The following is a 24,440-nucleotide window of genomic DNA, read 5'->3' as shown; positions in this document are numbered from 1 at the left end:
AATATAACAGTGGATATAAAACTTTATATGCATTGCAACTGTTAATAATATCAGTGTTATGTTTTGTGTGTAATTGTGGTCTGTGTTTTCTGTTCATGGGCCTTAAAGACATTGCTATTGCAGTTGAAGAATCATATTCTCTATTTGTAGTGTTTGTCTCTTTTTAATAGTTCTTAACAACATGCAAAAGTTTCATGATGTCTGGCCATTATCACCTATATGGAAGATGGAGCTGATAAAATGAAAATATTCATACTTCTCCAAAAATTAAAAAGGCCTCCTGAAAAGAATGGAAGTTGTAATGAAGACAAATGTAAATTATTAAGACTCTTATAAGTATATTTTCTGTTTTCCTTTTTTGGAAGTGAATATTGAATAATAGGTCATTGTGGTTTTGACTGGAAAATAAACTAACAGTCTTTTCTTTTTCATAATATCTCTCAAATATATCACACACTAACCATGGAACTGTTATTGTGTGTCATATCCTTCAGTATGTATTGTAAGGGTCAGTCATATTGAGAGGACAGACAATTGATTATACTTGATACGCGCTCTTCAATACGGAACTGCTGACAGCTTAAAGGTCCATAATTAATACGAGTGAAGGATTCACAGGCAGTAGCTTGTGTAATAAGTCTGGAGTTTAGGGCAGACACGCTGTGGAATGGAGCAGAAGGAAGACCAGCATTCAGCTAAGACATGAGCTTACATAAGAGCTTTCAACTAGTGCGAGTTTCCACATTTTGCAATACTGCTGCCTAACTCCATATTTTCTCATTGCAAACTTTCTGCTTTCCTTCCAATCTATATTTAACGGGCATAATTTCTTTCTCTCGACGGCTACATTTATTTTCATATCCTTAGCACTGATCTGTTATCTCACAAGGGAAAGATGGACAGTTTCATCTATGGATTGCTTTAAATGTGAAGCAGGAATTGAGCTTGATTTTCTCCTTTCTCTCTCTTTAAAATGGTAACCTTAAGAAGTGTTTATCTGATAGTGAGGTTTTGGGTTGTGTAACAAGTCTTGCACGTATTGTTTAAAGTCCCATTATTTCTTTTTATCTCTTAATCATTTTTGCAGCGTATAACGAAGTTGGTCAGACATTCTTGCATTGTTCAGTTTGCATAACGGCTGGATTTTTCCTCCCAGATTGTGCATCTTTTGATAATAACACGAGTGCAATATTTTAGTTTTCAAGTTTTTCAAACCTAAATTAAACAGACATTAATTTGGTCTTTCTTTTGTATTTTTTTTGTCAAAGTTAAATTAAACAGACATTTTTGAGAAAGCCTTTACATCACAATTTCAACACATTTATTTTACCATTAATTGCTTCAGTCAGAGCACTGTTTGATGCTTGTTATCTAAAAGACCGTATCATCCACACAGCTGTGCCATTCAGAGTTTTGAAATAATAAGAATAATAATTAGGATCAGTGCACTTCAGTGTGATCACTTAATAAAGACCATTAGACAATGCACAGAAGACTGACAGCATTTCTGCAAAAGACTCTTCGAAAGTCAACTGACATAATTCATAGGTTCAAGAATAAAATGTCCCCAGGAAAGGCAGAATTAGTATAAAATACTGGGGCAGGATAGCACTCCATCTGTCACCGTGTGTCTGTCAAATGTATCACACTGAAGTTAGCTTCCCAGCATCCATAATTCTTCCTTTTCCAATGCAACAAATCCAACAGAAACATTCTTTGCACAGCTTCGTTAAAACTGGTGTTAGATTAGTCTAAACCTCAGTCCTAATGGGACTGGACAATCAAGAACTGTCTGTTCTTTTTTAAACATATACATGTATATATTTTTAAAAGCTAGCATGCGCGCTGTCTATCTCACTGCCTTTAGAAAAGCAATCATCTAGTGCCAATGACTCAAGCAGCAGTGGCCTGAAGGGCCAGGCTTGTGTGCTCCCAAACCACACCATTACACTTACAGCGAAAAAGAGACAGCAAGACAAAGAATGAGTGACAGCAAGGGGGTATGTGGCAAACAATCCTTTTTCCCCATTTACCTGCCTCTATGCTAGTAAATCAGAAAATCAAATTGGTTAGAAACAGTCAAAAGGAGTGAAAATGACAAGAATGACACATGGCTTCTTATTAAAGATTGTGAAATTAAACACCTATATGAGGATACGCATGACACAGCAGTCAGCTAATAGCACACACTACTGGGTAAATATCAGAAAGCATTTTATTCATTTCATTTCCAATCAAATTGGTCATTTAATTCAAGGTATTATTTTTGCACTGTAAGGAAAAACATATCAAAATATGTTAAAAAGAAAATTACACACAGGACTCAACAACTAGATGATTAAAAAAAGTTTCCACAATCTGCCTTTATAACAGCTCCCATTGTTTTCAGAGAGCTTTCTTTTATTCCTTTTCAAATAAATTCCAATATAAACATTTCATTTATGTTTCTTCAAAGTTCAGTCTTTGATGCATGTTACATTTCTGCTTCTGAAGATCCATGTAATCCCAAAGACACTTAATAAGTAGCTGTTATCTCACAGATGCACAGAAACACTTGACTGCGACTGTGGCTAGAGTTTCTTCCATCTCTGAAAAATGAAAGCTTTAACTTTATATCTGCTGGTGACAGTTGGGGTATTCTACCAGGGATTGTTTACATTTTTAAACTTAAAGTTTTGGAACTGTGTGATTTTTTGACACATTTACATTTGAAAAACAATAGGTACTCAGTACTGTCCTAGGCAGAATAACACAAAACTATAATGAGGAAGTCAGTTGTGGGGAGTGGTGAGATTGGTGAAATTGAGAACAACAGAAGTGGAAGAGAAGTTCTGACCACTTTTGAGCAGTTTGAGCCTCGGTGAGAGTCACATGGTGAGTGTTTTCTAGATTAATCACTTTTCCTGCTGGTTTTACCATATTCTGCTTTTGCACCTCTACATCTGACACTATATTATCAAAAATAAGCACTGTGATGAATTTACCTGTACTTTGTAAAAAAAAAAAAAAAAAGAAACAAACACAGAAGAAACAGAAGCAAGCTACATTTAGTATATGTGTTAACATCTTTGAGCTTCCTCTTCTTTTTCTTTTACAAAGCACAGGTCAAACACCTATTCTCCACTGTAAACATCTACGCAATTGATGTTCCAGGTTAGGATTAAAATGCTGCACTATTCTTTTAACTAATGACTGCAAATCTCCCTTTGAATCTCTGGTCATTCAGCCTTGTGTCAATTTCACTCCAGGAATTTCTCAAGGTTCAGTAATAGGATAAATATTTAAAATTAAGAAGTGACAAAGAAGTAAAACTTCAGTTCTGGCAGTTGTTGTTCATGCAAATGCACATCAAAACACACGATCAGTGGAAAACCACTATCCACATTACACTGCTCCAAAGACAAATCACTCAAGCAAACATTTCCAGAGCAACAAATCCACTCATGATTCAAAACGAAACCCACTACAAGCTTTCAAAACTGTGTGCTAATGGAAATGAGTGCTTTTATCAGAACTGTGCGAAAGCCTCATTTGAAAAATGAAATAAGGCTCCATAGATGAAGAGACTAATGAACAAGCGTCTAATCTGAAGAGACTAATAAACAAACCTCCATCTGAATCTATGCAATTAAGATAGATTTTTTATGGGAGATTATCCAAGGTCTTTAAACTATTGTATATAATTAAAATGAATATGTAATGATAACCTTACTCGTAATGATAAACACAAAGTTATTCTGTACATTGTGAATGCTGTCCCTCTCTCTGAGCTCTGCAACACTAGAGTCTATACCAGTACTACAAGCATACAACTGTACTGGAGCTCCACCTATTGATACATTCTCATCTTCAGTATACATTACATGTATATGTTCATGGACTGAGGAAGAGGCACAAAAATGGCTGTGGTGAGAAATTGTAAAGTGGTGAGATCAAGTAAAAAAAAAAAATCTAATAAACATCACAAACTATTATGTGAAATTTATTTAGGGCTGCATTTCAAATGTATTCAGCAGCCCATTCACACATGCGCAACAGTCGGTCCGAAATATTTAAGTCCATTAGGTCCAAGAATTAAATATTGTGGACAGTGCCTAAGCCTGATCAAAAATATTGTTCACACACAACAATGAATAAAACATAAGCCATTTAAGCTCATTTAAGAATGAAGCACAACACGTGCCAGCTCTGTCACCCCAGCACAGTGAGACAAGGGAATATCATCGAGAGACTGTATCTATGGTGTTCTTATGGTTATCTTTCTCTTTTCCTAGCCTGGTATACTAAATCACCCGAAGAATTTTGTGCACCACTGAACAGTTTGTGTACTTGGCATTAGTCTATACATTTGGCCCTCTCTCTTCTCATATCACTGACTGATCCAAGTGAAATAGTCTGGCTGACGATGAGTGGATCTAAATTATGGAGAAAAAAACATGCGCTGATGTTGTAAGAGTGTGACAGCACCTGCCCTGGGGCAAGAGAATCCAGTCTCCTCTCACTTTCCCTCAGTCCACCTCAGACTCTGACCAAGCAATGCGTTTCCAATTTGGTTCCAACCAACATAGATTTATGTCTCCACGAATAAAAACAATTGTAAGATCAATGTCTGCAGTTCTGCTGAGCACTTTTTTTTAAGGAGCTGGCATTGTACAGGTAATCTGAAAACAAACATGAACTCGGTGAGCTTGATCATTCAAAGGAATAATAAGAAATGTAACCAGTTTTCCCAGTTTACTCAAATGTAGTGCGTCAGGAGACATGGTGTTTAAAGATTGTTTCTTTATTTTTGCACTGGAAAAATGTAATGCAGCAAACAATTAATGGAATCTTTGGATTTGTTTTACTTTTGAAGCTTTAGGGAAAAAACGAATGAAACAAGCACGGGACACCAAACACGCCTTGGCCGATATGACTGGGGTAAAGAGGGATAGCTACTTTTTTTTTTTTCACCAAACCACTTCTGAAGCTTTAACTTGTGGGAATATTAATGATTTATTATTTTGAAACCCGTAAAGATGTGTTTCTGCAACTGCTAAACATGGAAAACAATGGATTCTCTAGTAGTTCAATTTGTTTTCCCTGTCTATACAATTTCCTAATCGCATAAGTGAACTACAGAGAGAGAGAGAGAGAGAGAGAGAGAGAGAGAGAGAAAGAGAGAGACCCTGCAGTGTTCCCAATTTAATCCTCCAATTTTAAAGGAGCGATAGCAGAGCACCACTTCCTACACAATGTGCATACAAGGTTGCTTTTTCTGCCTGAAGGGGAAACGTGCATTTTCTCTGCACCATCATGCAGGATAAAAAATAAATAAATATATAAATAATAACAATAATAAAAAAATAAATAAAACACACTTAAGTGCTGAGATTATTACTCATGCATTCAGCTTGTTGACACCAAGGGTCTTGTGGCAATTTCCTTGCTGTTACTCACAATTTACTGATTATTTTGGAATGTTTTGCTTAATGGCAATTAATAGGTATTCACATATAAAATGTATATTCATACACTCCCAACACAGCTTTCAATCCCTCAACATATTTTCAGTTAAGCAGATAAAGGATGCCAGATATTAGTGATGTAGTTGCACATTTTAGAAGGCAGTAATCTTAATTTTTTTTTTTAACTCAAGGAGACATTCATGTACGCCCAGTATTGTCGTAGCTCTATGCATACAGAGGTCACTGTCAACTCCAATGGAGTGACCGTGAACTAAAAGGAATTTAGTGTCATAGCTTTCACCGTCAACACTAATACACAAAACGACTGCATCAATAACAGGAAAAAAACAGAAGCTTACCGTTTGAGGCTTAAACTTGTCGCCTGTTCAGTTTTCTGCTGAGTTTATTTCGCCTAACTGCCCTCCGCAGTGAAAGGGAATTCCATCATCCGCAGATTTCAGTGAGTTCATATATTTCTGCTCCTTCACTTTCCTCTTTATCTCTCCTTCTCAATAAACAAACGTCAAGCGCTCTGCTGACGTCAAAAAATGGCACTATTTAAGGACTGTTGTTCTGTTTATTTATGGCCGGTGGGGGTGGACTTTTCGAGGGCGCAGGAGGGTCGTTGTCGTTTCAGCTGAGCGAGCCGGTTTAGTCCAAGTGCATCTGAAGCGTCTCAGCACTCGCCCTGACACGCGCGTTATTCTTCCCACCCGTATTCAGGGAAACACCGGGGATTGGCTACGAACGTCCTGCCACGTGCTCTGAGATTGGCCTGGAGTTCAGAGTTTGATCTATTAGCCAATCCCTGTACAGGAAGGCCGGGCTTGTCTGAAAGCAAGTGGGGAACCCAACTAAAACGTCCACGTATAGTAATAAATAAAAGATGAGAGAAGGGATAGGAGGATTGTTGTGCTTCTCAATAGGAACGAAATTCAAAATGATTTTCGAGTTAAGGATATTGCGAATTACGAAAGTACACAAATAGCAACAGAAGTAAATAAGCTTTATCAATTAGTCCTCAGGAAATGTGAATATAATTATCCGTACAGTGAGTCTAGAAACTCTAGAATGAACATACAACACATGTATTAATGCAAACCAGGCTCTTCCTTCTCTGTGAGGGTACAAAATCTTGGCTGCCAACAGTTGAAACATGAAGGATCCTGCCTACTGAATAATTCAGTTTCCTTTAGTTGTGTTTGCTCCATTTCTCTGCATTTTGTCAGCTTATTTGTACCCTGCACATTTCCAGTGTATTTCCTACCCCTGATCTTCTCTATTTGGTGTTGGCTTGGTTTACTTTTTTGGCCTATGATGCCCAAAGGTTTAAAACATATTCCTAGTAGACTTGAGTAGCGTGTGCCATCAACCGTCTTTTCCCCCTCTCTCAGTCTGTTGCTCCTGAGTTTTGATCCCACTGAGTGTGATAAGGATGGTTAAAGTGTCATTTTTAGCTCAAGGAGCTGGAAAATTGATATCAAAATGTGAATGGACAGTCACAGAGATTACACAGAACGTGAGGTTAAACCCCAATCCTGCTTTAAATCTTTGTGGGAAAAAAAATTCTCTGTGCTGACACTGTGCTTAAAACATATTAAACTAGGATGAGAACTAGGTTCTGAGAAAACCTTTAAAGTCGTAATCTTAATCTAGGCGATGACCCTCTACTTTCAAGTGATGTTTTTATATTAGATTCCAAACCATATGTAAATGTCTGTCTGACAAACAGCATATAATGATACATTTTACTTCCATAGACAAAACCATATAGAGGCGTTTGGGGTACATGATCTCCCTGTGAAACTGATCAGTTTTAAGCCTGTAAATATTAGTCAAGGACTTGAAAAGCACCTTTTAATGCAAGGATAAGCATTTTCTAATTTGAAATGAATTTATGCATTTGTAAACATGGGTTAGATTTAAGCACATACTAATTTGTGCATTAAAAAAAGGGTCCTCTTCTGCATGATTACCATGATCAACAATTTTACCATTATTCCATATACAGTTTCACATGCAATTTTTACATGCTTTTTCTGATATTAATATAATAACACAATATATTTCTAAGATTTTCTTTACTATAACTATTAAAATGTCATATATATATACATGGTTATGAAGATAGCTACTTTCTATCCCAAAGGGCATGTGAGACTGTTAACTACTAGTGGTTGTACAGGATTGATCTAAAATATAGCCAAACTACCATGCTGTCACCCTTCTTCCAGATGAACCATTTTATTGCTGTCATGAAGATTTATGTACTAGGTTTCTTAGTTTAATATGCATGCACTCATCATTGCCTGACAGGCTGAATGTAAGCTTACTTCAGAGTATGTTACACTCTCAGAATAAAAGGTACGGTAGTGGTACATTGGTCACTAAAGGTACAAACAGTGTAAATGTATCTTTAAAGTTACAACAGTTTAAAAGTACAGTTGTGTTCCGTAAAGGGACTTTACATTTTTTTCTCTAGAAGGAGAGGGGGATATCTGTAATCTTTCATTATAGAACTATGTAAAATAAAAGAAGATAATATAAGTCCTGGATATTAAAAGGGGCGTATGAAATCAGCACAAATTTAAAATGTATAATTATTATTGAATAAAGTACAATTATGTTCCCTAAATAAAAGTACAGACACCACAGAGACAGCAAAAGGTACCACTACAATAACACTACAATACAAATTTTCTTATAATGTATGCACATGTTTAGTTTGTTGGTTTTCGCTTGGTGTAGTCTACATTTAAGTGCTGTCTTTTCTTTTGTATATGCTTTAAAATTAACTATAGATTTGCATGACTGCAAAAAAAGAGAGAAGAGATCAATTAAAGCAAATAAATAAAGTTACATGAAAAGGAATGTAAATGAAATGATCCAAATAGGCTTTAAAAGAACCATTCATCTCTACATAAGTAATGTTGTCAAAGATTGAATTATTGTTTGAATTATGGTACATTTTAGTAAGTTCTCCTGTCAAATACCTTTTGAAAAAAACAGGTTGTCTCCAGTAACTTTGAGGGTATGAAAATAAATAGAAGGATTGTTTCCTCATTGAAGTTGAAATTGTTTTTGTTTAGTGATGACACACAAAGACTGTATTGTCTCTGACAAACAGGTTAATTTCCTGTCATCCTGGCAATGAAATTCAGATGTGCTGTAACCATGATACTCACAAAAAAACCTCCATACACAAACGCACAACCTCACTCTCTTATACCCACACACACTTATCTGAGGATGCACATGCATGCATGTATACAAAAACACACACAGACACACACATACAGAAAGAGAGAGAAAGAGATGTGATCAAAACCAAGATACACATTTATGAGACATTAAAATGATTAAAAGCCATGTGGTGTGGTCATCAGTATGGCACAGAAAACCAAGTATAAGGGAGAGAACAAAATATCTTAATTTAAAGTCAGCATGAATTGGAAACAATAAAACATTTCAATAATCAGCATGACATATTTCTGAGTGAAAAACGGCATTCTTGACAATAGAAGGAGGAGGAGGCAAAATGTTATATTATAGATTGATATTATTTTTCACCACCTGTTGGTGCACAGTGATGCAATCAATATTCTGATGATGTTTTGAGTTGCCATTATAATAACATGGCAAGCTGAACTGTGAAATAAAAATGGAGAATAGGTTTCAGGTTGACTATGAAAAGAAAATACCTCAAAATATTCTTCTGTCTACAGCAGTAACTTCAGGCTTCTTCGAAGAATGTATGTCATGCATGACACCCAACTTGTCTAAATTAACTTATTAAAATAAGTCATGATTTATGGAATTCTGTGTAATTGTGAGTTATATAATAATTTACATTTATATTTGTAAATACTTTTAGGTACATTACATATAGAAATGTCTCTAGGTACAAGTTTTAATGTCTGATTTTGCTTAATTTAATTTGCACCCATTCCTGACAAATAACTTGTATGCACTTCACAGAAAAGCAGGCATATATTGGGATGCATTGAAGCAGCTGTACATAAACCTCAAACCACCATGCTAGTGGTCAGCTAGAAGCGTGAAAAGTGCCCCCAATATTGCCCTGTGATTGAGAAGCCTCCGGTACCTTTGTGATATATAAGAGTTGTGTTTATGTCCAAAACATGTATGTATAAAATTCATAACTCATACTTGCTAATGTTTATGTAGCTGAATCCAATTAAATTCTCACAGAATTAATACAGAGTAAGGCATGCCTATAAAATTAGAGTTAGTTAGTAGCAAAAGGGGGGCAAAACTCCCGATACCCTGTATTTCCGAAGAACCACTGGGTGAGAGTGTATCTGGCCAATTATTTGGCCAATGGGCATTTAAGGTACTTTTGCTGATTTAGCCCAATGCATGCAAAATGTCCTATTGTGCACATTTCTCTTGTTAAAGTGAAATAATATACTGAACTTCATAGTGTGCATTTTCTTGCTAAATTTGTTATAAGCTTTCTAGCATTTTTTTAAATACTATTTTTATCTTACTGCTAATCTTACTGTCCTCTTTATCACTGGTGCTCTATGTGAGCTGGAGGGATGTTTTTCAAAGGGCAAATCCACCTAAGGTAAAGATTAGCCCCAGCAAGCAACACAAAGGCAAGCTGTCCTTACCATACTTTACCACAGCTGGTGGAGGAACCTCCTGCTCTGATGACTGAATGTAGAAGCAGAGGAGGCAAGCTGCTAGGCACTACAGCCACGCCCCACCCCCGCCAAAAAAGGAAAAAAAGGAAATCAGTCCTTTACAGCCAGGGCATTACCCAGAGCCTGCTGGAAAATAGGTCACATCCTACCTGTTTTGTAAGTGAATGATGATAATGCCATTAGTATTGAGTGTCTCTCTCTGTCCAATACAAGTTTGTCTGGAAAACTCCTGGTGACCCTGAGAGAGACTAGCGTGTAGATCACTGGCCAGTGCCAATTCAAAGCAGCATATACCATGCTCTGAGGATCTCACAAAAATACATTTAGTAACAGACAGTGATACTATAAATTATGAGAAGTTGTCTATAGACTGTAGCCATTTTTCAGTCTCTGTGGTTGCATGCTGTATGTGAAGTGCACCGTACCATCTGTCAGCCAGCGGTACAGAGTGCACTCACAGACTCAGCTAAGATTGAAAGAGATCGAGAGTGAAATATGCTATGTCTGAGAGTGTGTAGACAACTTCTAAAGAGTGATTTCTGCTGGTATAGGGTGCGCACCGGCTCACAGACTCTCAGCATACAGCTTATAAAATCTATTTATCGCACTGAAGGAGTGGAATTTCTCAGGTAGAAAAGTTTATGTCGTTTATCTATTCTGAAATTGAGATTGACAAATTTTAAATTGTGAAGATCAAATATTGTTTTGTAAATGATTAAACATTATTATTTTTTAAAAGAGACAAAAGTCACATGATGAAGAGTTGGAAGAGGTCTAAATAGCTTGAGGGACGTTTTAGGGATGTATTCATAGGAGGGATTTGATGACTATTAACCTTGTGTGCTTTTTTCGACCATTAGCCTCATAACTCATACAAAATGTGGACACTACAAATGCCTTGTCTCATTAACTACCTCTTGAAAGATCATGTTTTTCATTAATATAATTTTTTTTAACAATTTTCATGCTCGCATGTCTAATTTATGGAAATGGTCCTTCACATAATCAAGTACTTCTTCAGTAACATCATACTTAGAGGCATTTTTAACCCAATTCTGTTTAAGAGGGGGCATTAGCATTCACTACTGTAGCTGTGTTCTATGATATCTTCCAGCCAACCCGGCCACAAGGTCCATGAACATAAACCAAGGCTTAAACTTGCCTTAGACCCAAGGTATGTTAGTTTCCATTCAGACACAATGGGAGCAGCAGGCTAAGTCTTTACGATACTGAGTTCTGATTGTCATGTCTAATGTGAGCTCAGAAAAATCTGGCTTGGGCATATGTGAGGATGCCTCATCTACTCACCCATTCATTGAACAAAGCAGATAGTCGAAGCTGTGCTCAGAGGAATTTAAATCCTCACTAGCACCGCTTCCTTTACTTATAAAGCAGCCTTCTGTGACATTAGCACAATCTGCCACTATGTATGGAAATCTCCATAAAGCTATTTGGTGTTTTTGGAAGAATTAAAGGATATTAAAACTGAAAATCCAGGTTCAAAATTGGCTACGGTGAATGATCAGACTGATTGAAGTACTCACCTGGGTGTGTTATAAGTATTGCTTGGGCTCAATGTTCAAACAATCTCACACCACTTTTTAATTTTGAATGATCATAGTTTTAATAATTCAGAATGTGTTACATGCTCTCAGCTAAGCAAGTGATTTAGCAGTTTTTGTAACGTGTATTGCTCTCTCACCAGCAAATAGTGGGATTATGGTACCACATTTAAACAAGATTACAATAATAAAATTAAAATCTGTTTATTTCATGATTATTAATTAGGTTGTAAACACCTTAAAATCATTAAAAATCATGTGTAACACAGAGATAGAAAGGGAAACAATTACCTCATTTTTGTCCAATACTGAAAGTGTCAGATAATATAGATACATATACAGTACTGTGCAAATGTTTTAGGCACCAAAGATTATGAGATCTAAAAAGCTATTTACCTGACATAGTGTGCTACATAGCGCAGAGGAAGGTGTTTGAGATTCTGCTCTAGTGGTGTGGCGGTTTAATAGCTGAGTGACACAGACACCATCAAAGTCGAGTCAACGCAGAAGTATAAATCGGACTCATTCTAAAGTTGTATATTAAAAATGTGTTGTAGGTATTTTATTTAAAAAAGCACCAGGTCAAATATACCTAAAATAATTCATTTTTCCAGCTTCTCAGGCTCTGTAAATTTCTTTATGATAGTTTCATCATTTACAATAAAATTCGAAAGCGTAAAGGCAGTGGGTATGACCAGTCACAAAGCAGCAATTATGCTGATATCAATTAATAAAATTAAAATCACAAACATGGCTTTTAACTATATTTTAATGACTAACATGTAAATGAGTAAATTATGCATTGCGTTCCTTATTTTTGCTGACTTTTAATACTGAGAGTAAAAATATATAAAATATGGCCTGATGAAATGTTATGGCACATTTGTCCAATATGCCAAACTTGAGTAACATATTTAATTTTGTATCTGTATAATAGTATTTTTCACTTAGAAAAATCAGCAAAACTAAATTGTATCAAGGGTTTCCAAAAACAGGACTATTACTGGCACCAGATATGACCCTTCCAGAGTAAGCTCTACTCAAAGGCAGCTGCATTGGTTCCATTGTGATTTCTCCAAGAAACATGGGAGTACCTAATATCCCTCACCAATCTTTTCCCATTTGATAAAATGAGAAAACTAATTACAGCTCAGCTCCATTTTTTTGAATTTCAGCAGATGCATTTTATTGACTATTTATTAGAAACTCATAGGTTTTCCAGTGTCAAAGTTTAAGTGTCTTTGCAGAGAAATTGGAGTTCTCCACTGCCTGCTTTGTTTATGCAGGCAGCAGTGCATTCATCTCAAGGGATGTGTGCTGCCACCTACCAGCAGCCTCACATAAAATACCATTTTATTAAACAGCAAATTAGATTGCGCCTGTGTGTTTACTTGTCAAACCTTCAGAGAGCCACTGAATGTATTTCTCATCTAAAGTCATTAACCTTTGCAAACTGCTGCATAGCTGATGCAAAATATTTAAAACAGACACCTCACATATCTTCAAAATGATATAGGTTCTTAAGGAAGTAACTGGAAAAGCAATTGTAAAGCTTTTCAATGTAAGTGGTCATAATTTTAGCTTGCTATAATATAAAAATCTTTTATACATTTCAGATAATGTGATTTATATTTCTTAAATATAAACAAAAAAATGTACACTTTAACATAGTCCTAGATATTATATTATGCTAGGTGAAAATTCTAAGTCTTTGATCGCTAGACTATTAAAAGGTGAAATATTCAATATTTAAATAAAACATTATTAAAAAAATATGAAATATTTTTAAACAATATTAAATATTTAAATCAGCAGTAAACAATATGTAGGTAAACATATAGTGAAATAAAGCCACACTTAGCAGAGAATGAAAACACCCAAACTCTGTGTGTGTTGTTCCCTGCACCCTCCAGCTGCGCCTGCACGTTAGCCCCACGCCTGGCCCTCCCCATGTTTTGTTTTGCCCTCCCTAAGAGAAAAGAGAGTGACTGACCTTACAGCATTGTAAATGTCAAATGGCGGAGTGCAGTATTAAATGTTCAGGTGAAAACAACCGTCCAAATTTTCTTCCGGTGAAATAAACAAATTCTTCAGCTAAAAAGGCCTCTGACATAATTACACCTGCTCTGTTTTGCCCATCTGTGTTTAGCAGTCACTTTCTTGGGGCACCTTGCTCAGAACATGACTGGGAGGTTGGGTGGCATGGCTGAAGGGAGGGGTGTGGTAGAATATAAATATGCTGACAGTTGAATACCGAGATGTTCACAAGTCACAAAATACATCATACGCGTCAAGTCATAAAGATTTTAGGCAAGAGTCCGAGCCAATTTTCAATACAGAAAGCCCATATAGGAACAGCATGGGCTGTAGCATGTAAATAACTGCTTAACTCATAGATAGGTCTGTTAAATGTACATTAAGCACTTACAGTAATACCTTTACTTACTGTGACTGAGCTCGTAACTCAATTTGCTGGTATGTGAAATCAAATTTCTCCATTAAAATGAGTTAAAATGTTATTACTCCGCTCCAGCCCCCAAAAACCACAACACTTTTTGGGTTACTTGTTTGTAAATAAATAAAATGTAATTTATAAATGACAAACAATGTATAAAAAAGAATAATACATAATAAAAGAGATCATATCTCTGAACATTTGTAAGTTGTTTCACTCGTAAGTCAAGGTTTCACTGTATAGCTATTTTGATACACAAATGACTTGTACTATGAAATTATGTACTATAAAAACCAAAAGTGTTCTAGCTATTAGCTTGCTCTATTTCAGAGTTGGTTACATTTTATTTGTATTATTGTTTCGAGACAAAATGTTTAAAAACAGACCTAACATATATTGTCATGTTTTTGTGAATGAAAATTGTAAAAAATAATATATATATGCATGATTTAGTAAACCCTCGTGCCTTCTGCTCACCTTCCAAAAACGCCATTAAAGTAAACACTTCAATGAAGGATTTAGGGCTTGTAGCAAGAAATGGGACAGGAGAAAGCCTGCAGACAGCAAAATGGCGGACATTTTTGGCGATTTAGAAATCCTGGCTGGACGCATTTTTTAGGTCCCAAAACGAGGACTTGTCCGGGGAAAAGAGGGCGTCTGGTCATCCTAGTGCTGATACAAGCTTTTCGCACGCCTTGTGAAGTTTGATGTGTTCAATATCTTCAATTTGTCTCCCACATTTCTTGCGTGTCTTTCTGTCAAAAATCAGGATTTTAAACTTACTGAGGGCTGCCACGGTGCTCACGCTTAAGTCACGCGGAACAGCTCCGTTCACACTTTGTTCACTGATATCACACACGGATGGTGATGAGCCGCTGACCACGTCTGGATGATGAAGGTATGTTTATTCATTTTTATTTTGTCGAGTCCGAGTTGAGTTGCGATTTACGTGCGATTTTAATTTGAAATCTGGGGGTTGAACGTATATCCAAATTAAATCCTGTGAAACCAACATCATGGGAGGTGTGGTTTTTGACGTTGCATCCAGTTTATGTGACCTCTTAAAGACTAAGCACCACTTAATGGACCTCCAAGAATATTTCACATTATTTTAGTTACTGACATATATAAGACAGAACTAAACTGAAAATAGCAGCTTAATTTGCTTCAAAACTGACAATTTTATTAAATTGACGGAAAAACCCGAGCTCGCTACGGAAATTATTGAACGCAACCGTGACGTCACTGGTGGACAACAGCTGAACAACGCCGCGGTAAAACACCGTTATGACTGACTGTTATGACAGTATCTAGCTAAACAACCAATATTATTCATGACAATAGCCTAGCAATAAGCTAAACTCAAATTTGGAGGTACCGTTATTCTTGTAAATGTGATCGAAGTTGAACTCGAATTCATCCGACACTATAAACCTCCGTAATGCAGCTACGTAGCCGAGTATAATCTGAGCCACCGAGTTTAGCGAGTCAAGCTAACGTTAACTAACACCAACTAAAACAGGCGAAGTGAGTGTCCTTACCCTGTTTACCTCCATGTTACAGAGGCTCTTGAACACCTTTCGTTGGTTTTCTTACATGTCCATATTGTTGGAAAACCGCCAGTGAAATTAGCTACAGATAACGGAGTGAGCGGATGGTCCTTTCCAAAGTGCCCAAATTTAGTCAATTTTCTGGATATTTTGGGATCTTTGGGCCATTTGTGCACAGGTGTCCCACTGTACATTGAATGATTGCAGCCAAAAACAACACACCTTTTCCTCATTCTGCATTAAATTAAGTGCAGCTTCTAGAGTTATTGTCCACCATCTACGTCACATGCAAGACGCCTACTAGAGTTTCCGAACACCGTTGGGGGGGGGCGGCGGCACCACCAACGGTCTTTTAAACCTTATTCCTTGAATTAGTCAGAAATAACATGTTTTCTGACTATCAATAAACACAAGTTAGGAACTCAAATCCCACTGTATTTATTTGTTTGACACTTTCATATAGATGGTGCTTAGCCTTTAAAGGCGACGTTCACGATTTTATAAAAGACAGATATTTTCCCACTTGCTAGTTCTCCGATCTTTTTTCTTGCTGGAAGGAAAACAGCCTGAAAGTAAACATAGTATGAATTAAGCTCGAGTTACAAATGAGTTTTTGTTGCAATTCAAACGGTGATTAGACTTACACACAAGTTAAACTGCAGCCACATACAAACAGCACAAACATAGTTACACCTTAAAAAAACAGATTCTTAATGTAAAAAATGAGAACTGCATTTCCCCACAATCACAGTAATTACCTTTTAAGCAAACTGCAATATATTTTGGACTTTGGTAAAATTTGGTAAATTTTTAACCAATGCAGTGTGCACTTTAAGAGCTTTTACTATGTCTGAGCTCATTATTTCAGACGTGTTTGTCATGACACAGGGTAAAAAGTTTTTGCTCATTGGCTGCTCTGTGATGGCTAAGGAGACATAATGGAAAATAATGAGATGAAAGGAAACATGAGGGAGAGATAAAAGAGATACTAAAGATATACTAAAGGCTAGCGTTTAGTTCGTCAGGCAAATCTGAGCAAGGTTTTTGACATCACTGAGATCTTCACTAACTCTCAAGAGGAGATAGTGTGAGTTCACTGCAGTCTTTATCTCAGGAGGCACATTTGAGCAGCAGGAGATTTGAATGCTAAAGACTCACTTGTCTTTCAATCTGATCTCAGGAGAACATACTGGGATGTGACTGATCTGAAATGAAGCTGTGGGTTGATCTCGTGTCTTGGAGAAGCGTGTATATAATATATATATATATATATATATATATATATATATATATATATATATATATATATATATATATATATATATAAAATACATTTTGTTTCTTTAGTCCAGGACTGTTGAGGTGTTGATCAAATCCCTAAAGCACGAGGACACAACTCCACCTTGTGGCTGTTCAGGTCATTCAAACAGTGAGACCATAGGCTGATACCCAGAGCACTGGATATCATTATGCATATGAATGAATGATATGCAACAGTGTAAATGTACCTTTAAAGGTACAACAGCGGTGTTAAAGTCTAGTTGTGTTCCCTTAAGGTACATTACATTTTCTTCTCAAGAAGGAGAGAGGAATATTTGCAATCTTACATTACAGAAGTGTATAACATAAAAACATAATACAAGTCTTGGTGTTGAAATAGAGTGTGTGAAACCAACACAATTTTAAAATCTCCATGTTCCCTTCAGGGTACCACCACGGTGACAGTTTTTCTGACAGTGGCAGTAATCTCCAAAAAGTCAAGTGAATTGCAATAGTTAATTTTTTTAAGTGAGACTACTGAGGACTGAGGAACCTGCAGGCGTATACTCTCTTAAATATTCGAATATCCCATGAATCCTTACATGTTAGTGTTTTTGGTTATTGATAAATGTTTTTCCAATAAACATATCTCCAGCACAGAGTTTATAGTATATGTGTATTTAAATGAGCACACAGGGAGGCGCTGCATTTTTAGAATTATAACTGTAGGACACAATAGAGTGCATACAAGTATGTTAACTTATCTGAAATTAACAATAACAATTCTACAAGAACTTTTCACTGGGTGGCTCTTTAAAGATGTAAACCAGTGTGTAGACCAGTGAACAGTCTGTGTTTTGAGTTTAACGTTTTGCTTTAATATATGTTTGATTGAGTTTGAACAACTCAAATCTTTGTATTCCCCGTTATATCACCTCTGGCCTTTGGTAAAATATTGTCTGGTTGAGACCCTAAAATTGCACCTGGATTTTGAATACAATACAAAAAGTTGTTTAAGAGTGTTTTTGAAATAGACATAATTACATCAAATCCACTTGTGTATTTCATACATGAATCTAAGGCAAAAAGCACATCTAATTATCTTATGTAATCAAAATAATGATGGCATAATTATACAATAATAACATTTTTTTTATTCAAAATAGTCCTTAAAAAAATTCTAACTCACTAATTACTAATGGAATATTTTTTGGGGGCTGTTTGAGACCTTAATGAGATACCACCTCCAATTCTTATTAATATTCATCATAATTTACATACTCAAGGACAGATTTTCTCTTTAGAAAATGCAAAAATATTCCCAGCTGATGATACCTGTGGAGGCTGTACTTTAAGGATGTAAAAGGTGATTTTAAAATGCTGCCATTGGAATGTATAATCAGTTTTAATAAGAAACACAAAACAGAGATTGTGAAGTTTTTCCAGGTATACTGAAGTATGTAGGTGATTTATTTTAAAATGTTTCTGTTCAATAGGAGTCATTAAATACAATGCTGAAAAGACATATAAATGTATTCCTTCTCTATATGTAGGCTACAGGACTGCAAACTCTGTCCAATCATTTGCCTCGGACCGAACAAAATGATTGGTTGGCTTACCAGCCTGTCTACTACATCACCATGCCCCCCATGCTGCACAAATGAACAGACGCATGCCTTAAGGCAGAAAGGCATGAAGAAACTAAAAGGAAATATGTGGAGAAGGCTTCCAACAAATAGTCTGAATGAAGTCAGAGGGCAAAACATAGTGGAAGAAAAAACATTTATTTAAAAAATTACAAAATATTTTAAAATCATTTTAAGTGAAATTATACATGAGTAAACTATTATAAAAATATATAAACACAAAACAGTGTAAAAGGCATACAAGGGAGCCACTTTCTGTGAATATCACATGTAAAACAACAAAAAAATAAAAATAAAGTCCAGTGAGTTTAAGAAACATTCACAGTGTAATTCCAATACACAGTAATAATACAGATAAAAATGCCTTGAGATTCCATTGTTATAAACATGCTGTCTTAAAAAAAGAATACATATCTGGTTGTGTGTTTACATTTTTATTAAAGACACAATTCTTCTAAGCATATGTCCTCTTCTGAGTTCTGAAGGCAAATCGTTGTGTGGGGAAAAAGCCTGCGGCACTTCTCATAGGCAGTTAAAGTCTCCTTCGAAGTATTCTTGAATTCACTCTTCTTTGTTTCCAAACTTTGCTCCCTGAAAGCAGTAAATGAAAACATTTAGTTCAACTCAATTTAGCAAAACAATTCTTATGAAAATGAAACTAAATACAGTCCAAACATACTTCTTGCACAAACATCCATACAGCTTTGTTTGGAGACAAAATTGTTGTTACTTTTCCCACATCCTGTGTATATAAACTCTTCACACATTTTTGTGGCAGAGTTGTAATAATATCTCGGTATGGAAGCAGAGCACCCTCCTTTATCCAGTACATCCAAACAGATCACAGGAATAGCTGCAAAATAAAACCAAAGCAAATTATCCCTAATACCTACATAAGAAAATAAAATACAAGATTAAATTCTGACAGTGTTTGGAACACCAGTCCTTGACGTGCAGTATGGGCACAAAACTTTTCAACTTCTCATTTCTTTTTTTCCTCCCATTTATTCCTGTCCTAAAGTGTCCATTAAGCCATTAAGTATCAGAGCCCTGTTGAAATGATCAGTAAAATATGCAAATGAAATTGATCCATTTTCAGGGAAAAGGGGGCAAATTTATTATTTATTCCTCTCATAAAGTTTTTCCACCTGTGCAAACACTGTGTTTTTATGTCTTTTTAAATGAGATGCAGAGACAGGGATTATATCCTTTAGAATATCACATTACACCCATAATTCTAACGTTTAACCTTTACAAGAGAAATGGCAGAAATCTATACATTCTATAATCTTCAGCAATTTTTAATTTCCCTAAATGTGAAGTAGCTGAGTTGAGTTTTTAGTGCATGTAAAAAAACAGACTTTCTTGTGCTAATTGGCCATCAGGTCCCTAGAGAGTACAATGTCTGCCTTCTATGTAAATATCTGTTTGGTGTAGACCGACATACATTTTGGAGGTCTGCAGTACTCCATGCATGAATTGTAGTCTTCAAAGTTGTTCTCATTTCCAAAGCATCCTCCATAGGTGAATGGCTCACACTGCATGGAGGACATGTTGAAAAAATAACGTGAAAAGAGGGCGCGGCACGAGCCCTCCTTCTTCGGAAAACGGCAGATCTGGGGGATTTCTGGGGAAAGAATGTATTTTTAAATGAGTGAATGTATTTGTACAATATCTGTCGGCACAATGTTAACAGCCTGTTTGTTTTAGATGCTACACATGCATATTTATTATAACAAAATGGTGCAGTACAAGATGACATTTACAGTGGAGCTCTGTGAAGCATATACATTAACAGCATCCAACACTGTACACAGACTGAATGAAAGTGCACAAGTTAATATTTTGCATTAACTGTACTGGCAACAAACATGCAGTAAGCTATTCCATTTGATGTTAAAGAAGGCCATTTCTTATACAGTAATACAAGACTTAACTAGAGATTAAAGTCTTCTTTTCTCCTAAAAATAAGACTAAAAGTGTTTATGATTTCCTTGGTTAACAGAATCAGCAGTATAATTAAAAAAAAAAAAAAACACCTAACACTGGATTCCCTAGCAGGGGGATTTCCACATTCTTGTACCAAAGGATCTACACCACATACAGGAAAGGATTAAGAGAAGGTTCAGTATTACTATATAATGAGAATATTTGGAAATCAATGCGTTACACGTACTTGGTATTGTGAAGCACGTTTTATGACACTCCTGATAGGAGATGAAGTTGTTGTCGTTTCCAGCACACCCTCCATAACTGAACTCCTCACAGCGTTGAGTGATAGTGTTGTAGTAAAAACGCTGGATATCTCCTCGACACGGTCCGTCATCCACTTGTAAAAGGCACACCTCTGTAAGAACAGTGCAATTAAACAAAATATAAAATTCAGACGTGTGATTTAAACCAACAAACCTTTCGTAAATGTAGAAAAACCCTTTACGGGAAGTCTATTAGTTTGAAGAACGACAATGAAATTACCACTGGGTTTTAGCGAGAATGTACTCTGCAGAAAGCTTATAAAGACAAGGATCCCAAGATAATGGCACTCCATTACTGCAAAACAGGATAGCTCCCGTGGTCACCTTTGAGAAGTGTGTGGTGTGTGTGGGCTACATTGTTCGATTCCATCGCTGTTTTATAGGCTTCTGGGAGGAGAACTTGTCCGGTGGGGTGTAAAAGGGCGGGTTGTTTTCACTTGACTCACTGCGCTACGACAGAGACGTGAATGTAGTGATGACATTTAATTAACGCAGCTATTGTTTTAGAAATGGAACCGTTCCAGGATCAGCTTAGCACTGCTCCCTTAATATTTCAAGAACCACTACTTAAGGAAAACTCTCTAAGCGGTAAAGTATCTAGATAAATGCCTAAACGATAAACACAAAACTTCATGATAATAACGTGGACTCGCCCACGAATAGTTGGGAATAGTATCCTAAACCCATAAGAAAAATATGATTACTTTTTTAAAATAAAGATTAAAATTATAATAATATTAAAAAAAAACTCCTGAGTGTAACGTATTAAACTCCCGTGAACATGTGTCTATACTGCACTAAACTGTAATATATTCTGTGTGCTTTTACAAAGGGAAGGTGTTTCCATATGTACTTTAAGACTTAAAGGTTAGGAATTTCGTTTTTTTCATGTTCATATCCTCATTTATGTCATTTCATATTACAAAACCTTTACTCTTCCGTATGAGATCTGACACAACACAATATTACTCTATCACTAAGGAAACATTGTTTAGTAATGATGCATTCATTACATGTTGCTGGTTCCCCCACACACCCTTGGCTCAGGTTTAGTAAAGTGTAATTGTAAAATGAGCTTTAGTAAAGTGTAATAGTCAACATTAGCTTACAGTGATTCAATTCCAGTGTACTATAACCTATGGTTAGATCACCCAGTGAGGGGTTAAAACCTAGCACTAGATTATATTTTCCCTTTGCATAATATAATACACAATAAATGTTATACATTTCTATATAAGTGCTATTATCTGCTCATCCAAATGAAGAGAAGTTTGTTTGAGATCCCTAGTCACTGAGATGTTTAGTAATCCATCCCTGACCCATCCCAGAGGTGCTGAATTATTCCAGAGAATGCATTTCCACTTCTTCACAGCCCAATGCTTGGGAGGCCTAAGCTTTTCTATTAAACATGATGACCTTAGTTTCAGCTGCTTGCATTTACTCCAGAGCATCCTTTTGGTAGTGCTTTTCTGTAGAGATAATACAAGCTGTGTCTTGAACTGTACATTCATGAGAGAAAGGGGTGCATTTAATGTTAACTGAAATGAGTAAATAGAAGGGGTGAAAATATTTTGGAGAATAGAAATAAACCGGCATATTACAAAATAAACTTGTCCAACAACTCTTTTCCCTAGAAGGAAGATATGCCAGCATAAGCACATGCTGCAATTATAAGTATGTGGGCAGGAAGCAATCAATGTTTCAACTTGTCTTGATAAGCTTGATAAACACAGGTTGATTTAAAGCAAGGAGTTATTTTTTCACATATTTTCATGCTGATAAGCTGTAAAAGGATATATTGACTCAGTAGGCTACGCACATGTTTATGATATAATAACAATGACGTTTTCAGCTTTCTCTCAATCACTGTAATAGAATGTGTGAGTCAGAAAATGCTATGTCCAAGTGTCCACTCTATAAAAAATGTTCAGTATAACTTGCCAACTCTTTCCAACAATCAGCCAAAGAAGAGTAACACCCATACATTTGTGTTCTATATTCAGTATTCTTACAGTACGCATTTGCTGTATATCCAAAGACTTACAGAACAAGATAAATAAAAAAAATTGTAACATTTCCTGAAAATGTGATTCCTCACCATTTTACAACCACAGCATGTTTCCATGAAACAACTCGTGTGGGAACATGTCTGTCATATTAAGAGCAATGTCTTATCCAGTATTACAGGTTGGGGGTAAACACAGATTAGCTTGCCTAACACAGAATACTGTAATACTCTGTCCCCTTGACCTACATTGACATACAATTATATTATCCTGGCAAAGCAACCCATATAGCTAATTAGATATTAAAATCCATGAGCATTTATTAGGATTTCAGTATATTGTCATCATTGTTGTTACTTCCCTGTTTTAAGCAGCTGAAATAATGGCTGAAACATGGCAAGTGTAAATTAGGAGTGTTTGTTTTAATAAGATTAAGAGATTACAATGTTTATACAGATTACTTTATAACCCGGATTGGCAGAGAGATGCAGGATACTCTGGCCACTTTCAGTGTGGAAGGGAGCTCACCGTAAGGGCAGTAAGTGTGGTCTTCATCACTAATTATGTAAAATGTATTTAAATGTGTTTTACAGGCAATTGAGTGCTTTTGGTGTGGTCCATAATTTTTTAACTGATATGCTATCTCACAGACAATGCCAGTCATAAATGTTGAGGATCTGACGGACTTGGATAAGGCCAAAATGGAAGTAGCACAGCTGAAACTTGAAGTGAAACTAGAAAGAGCAAAGGTAAGACTCATAGCCTTATCTTTTTATGAGCAACTAATTGAATTAATTCAAATATTGACAAAAGTGTGATTCACAATGAAATACACTAGCTGTGATTCATAATTTGTAGCATATCTGTATTTATTTATTTTATAAACTTGTATAAATGCATACAAAAATATAAAAATTTGGCCTGTGCAATGGTTTCTCACTTTATGCTAAAATTAGCAAATAAATAAACTGTATACTACACTTTGCAAGAAAAAGTCTGTTTACATTGATTAACTCTAGAAAGAAACTTCAACAAAATAGGGGTATATAATTTTGCACACAATTGCACTTACTGTATTTACAAAACCTATTTTCTTTCCCTTTTTTTAGACATCTAAATGCTGTGAGGAGGTCATGGAATACATTCAGAGTGGTACAGATGAAGATCCCCTGGTCAAAGGTATTCCAGAGGAGAAGAATCCCTTCAAGGAAAAGGGTGGATGCGTCATTTGCTAATGCGGACAGAGGAACTCCCCACCTTTTACTGTTTAGACCTTTGATATTGTACATGGACTCCTGCTACTGTTTAGCTGGAATTTTCTATGCTGCCTGAAATGGGTAACACATTGAAAGATAGATATTCAAATAATTCTAAATTGCTTATTTCACTTTGTAAATAAATCCCCTGTATCTGGATCCTCTCACTTGGTGTGCATTCCTCTAAAAAATGGGTTAATAAATCACAATAATGTTGAGCAATTATTGTCAATACATTGTTTGAGCTCAGATCATTAAGGTGTTCATCCAAATTTCCTAGAACACAAGGGTGTTCGTCCAAATTTTATATCTCTTCCATTATATGATCAGCAA

General features: G+C 36.0%; 3 protein-coding genes across 5 annotated transcripts in view; 1 reads left to right on the top strand and 2 right to left on the bottom strand.

Moving 5' to 3' along the window:
- calcr (calcitonin receptor) overlaps positions 1-5,943 on the bottom strand; it is a 53,525-nt gene extending 47,582 nt beyond the window's left edge. For both annotated transcript variants that reach the window (XM_066674101.1, XM_066674102.1), the window contains exon 1: positions 5,807-5,943. The gene's annotated coding sequence lies outside the window, so the exon portion shown is untranslated. The remainder of the gene's footprint in view (positions 1-5,806) is intronic.
- Positions 2,832-24,410, top strand: gngt1 (guanine nucleotide binding protein (G protein), gamma transducing activity polypeptide 1). Of its 2 annotated transcripts, none has more exons than XM_066674104.1 (4): positions 2,832-2,874; positions 23,308-23,389; positions 23,502-23,600; positions 23,961-24,410. In XM_066674104.1, the coding sequence occupies exons 3-4, from the start codon at positions 23,505-23,507 to the stop codon at positions 24,084-24,086; spliced, it is 222 nt and encodes a 73-aa protein (XP_066530201.1). In that variant the 5' UTR covers positions 2,832-2,874; positions 23,308-23,389; positions 23,502-23,504; the 3' UTR covers positions 24,087-24,410. The 2 variants fall into 2 exon arrangements, with proteins under 2 accessions (XP_066530201.1, XP_066530200.1); XM_066674103.1 differs by lacking the exon at positions 2,832-2,874 and adding an exon at positions 14,659-15,032 and having other exon boundaries at positions 23,961-24,404.
- On the bottom strand, positions 18,738-21,203 carry tfpi2 (tissue factor pathway inhibitor 2). The gene is made up of 5 exons (XM_066675318.1): positions 21,066-21,203; positions 20,767-20,937; positions 20,038-20,217; positions 19,270-19,443; positions 18,738-19,181 (listed from the first exon to the last, which is right to left on the bottom strand). The coding sequence occupies exons 1-5, from the start codon at positions 21,136-21,138 to the stop codon at positions 19,123-19,125; spliced, it is 657 nt and encodes a 218-aa protein (XP_066531415.1). The 5' UTR covers positions 21,139-21,203; the 3' UTR covers positions 18,738-19,122.
- Positions 24,411-24,440: the final 30 nt, after the last annotated feature.

This window comes from Hoplias malabaricus, chromosome 6, assembly GCF_029633855.1.
Source record: "Hoplias malabaricus isolate fHopMal1 chromosome 6, fHopMal1.hap1, whole genome shotgun sequence".
Lineage (NCBI taxonomy): Eukaryota > Metazoa > Chordata > Actinopteri > Characiformes > Erythrinidae > Hoplias > Hoplias malabaricus.
This window is presented reverse-complemented; position numbering and strand designations above follow the sequence as displayed.

Excerpts from the sequence above, each read along its gene's own strand:
- tfpi2 (XM_066675318.1), bottom strand. The coding sequence starts at position 21,138 with ATGGAGTGCCATTATCTTGGGATCCTTGTCTTTATAAGCTTTCTGCAG. Across the intron at positions 20,938-21,065 it reads ATTCTCGCTAAAACCCAGTG|AGGTGTGCCTTTTACAAGTG; the intron begins GTAATTTCATTG and ends CTGTTCTTACAG. Across the intron at positions 19,444-20,037 it reads GTACTGCAGACCTCCAAAAT|CTATTCCTGTGATCTGTTTG; the intron begins GTATGTCGGTCT and ends TTTATTTTGCAG.
- gngt1 (XM_066674104.1), top strand. The coding sequence starts at position 23,505 with ATGCCAGTCATAAATGTTGAGGATCTGACGGACTTGGATAAGGCCAAA. Across the intron at positions 23,601-23,960 it reads TGAAACTAGAAAGAGCAAAG|ACATCTAAATGCTGTGAGGA; the intron begins GTAAGACTCATA and ends CCCTTTTTTTAG.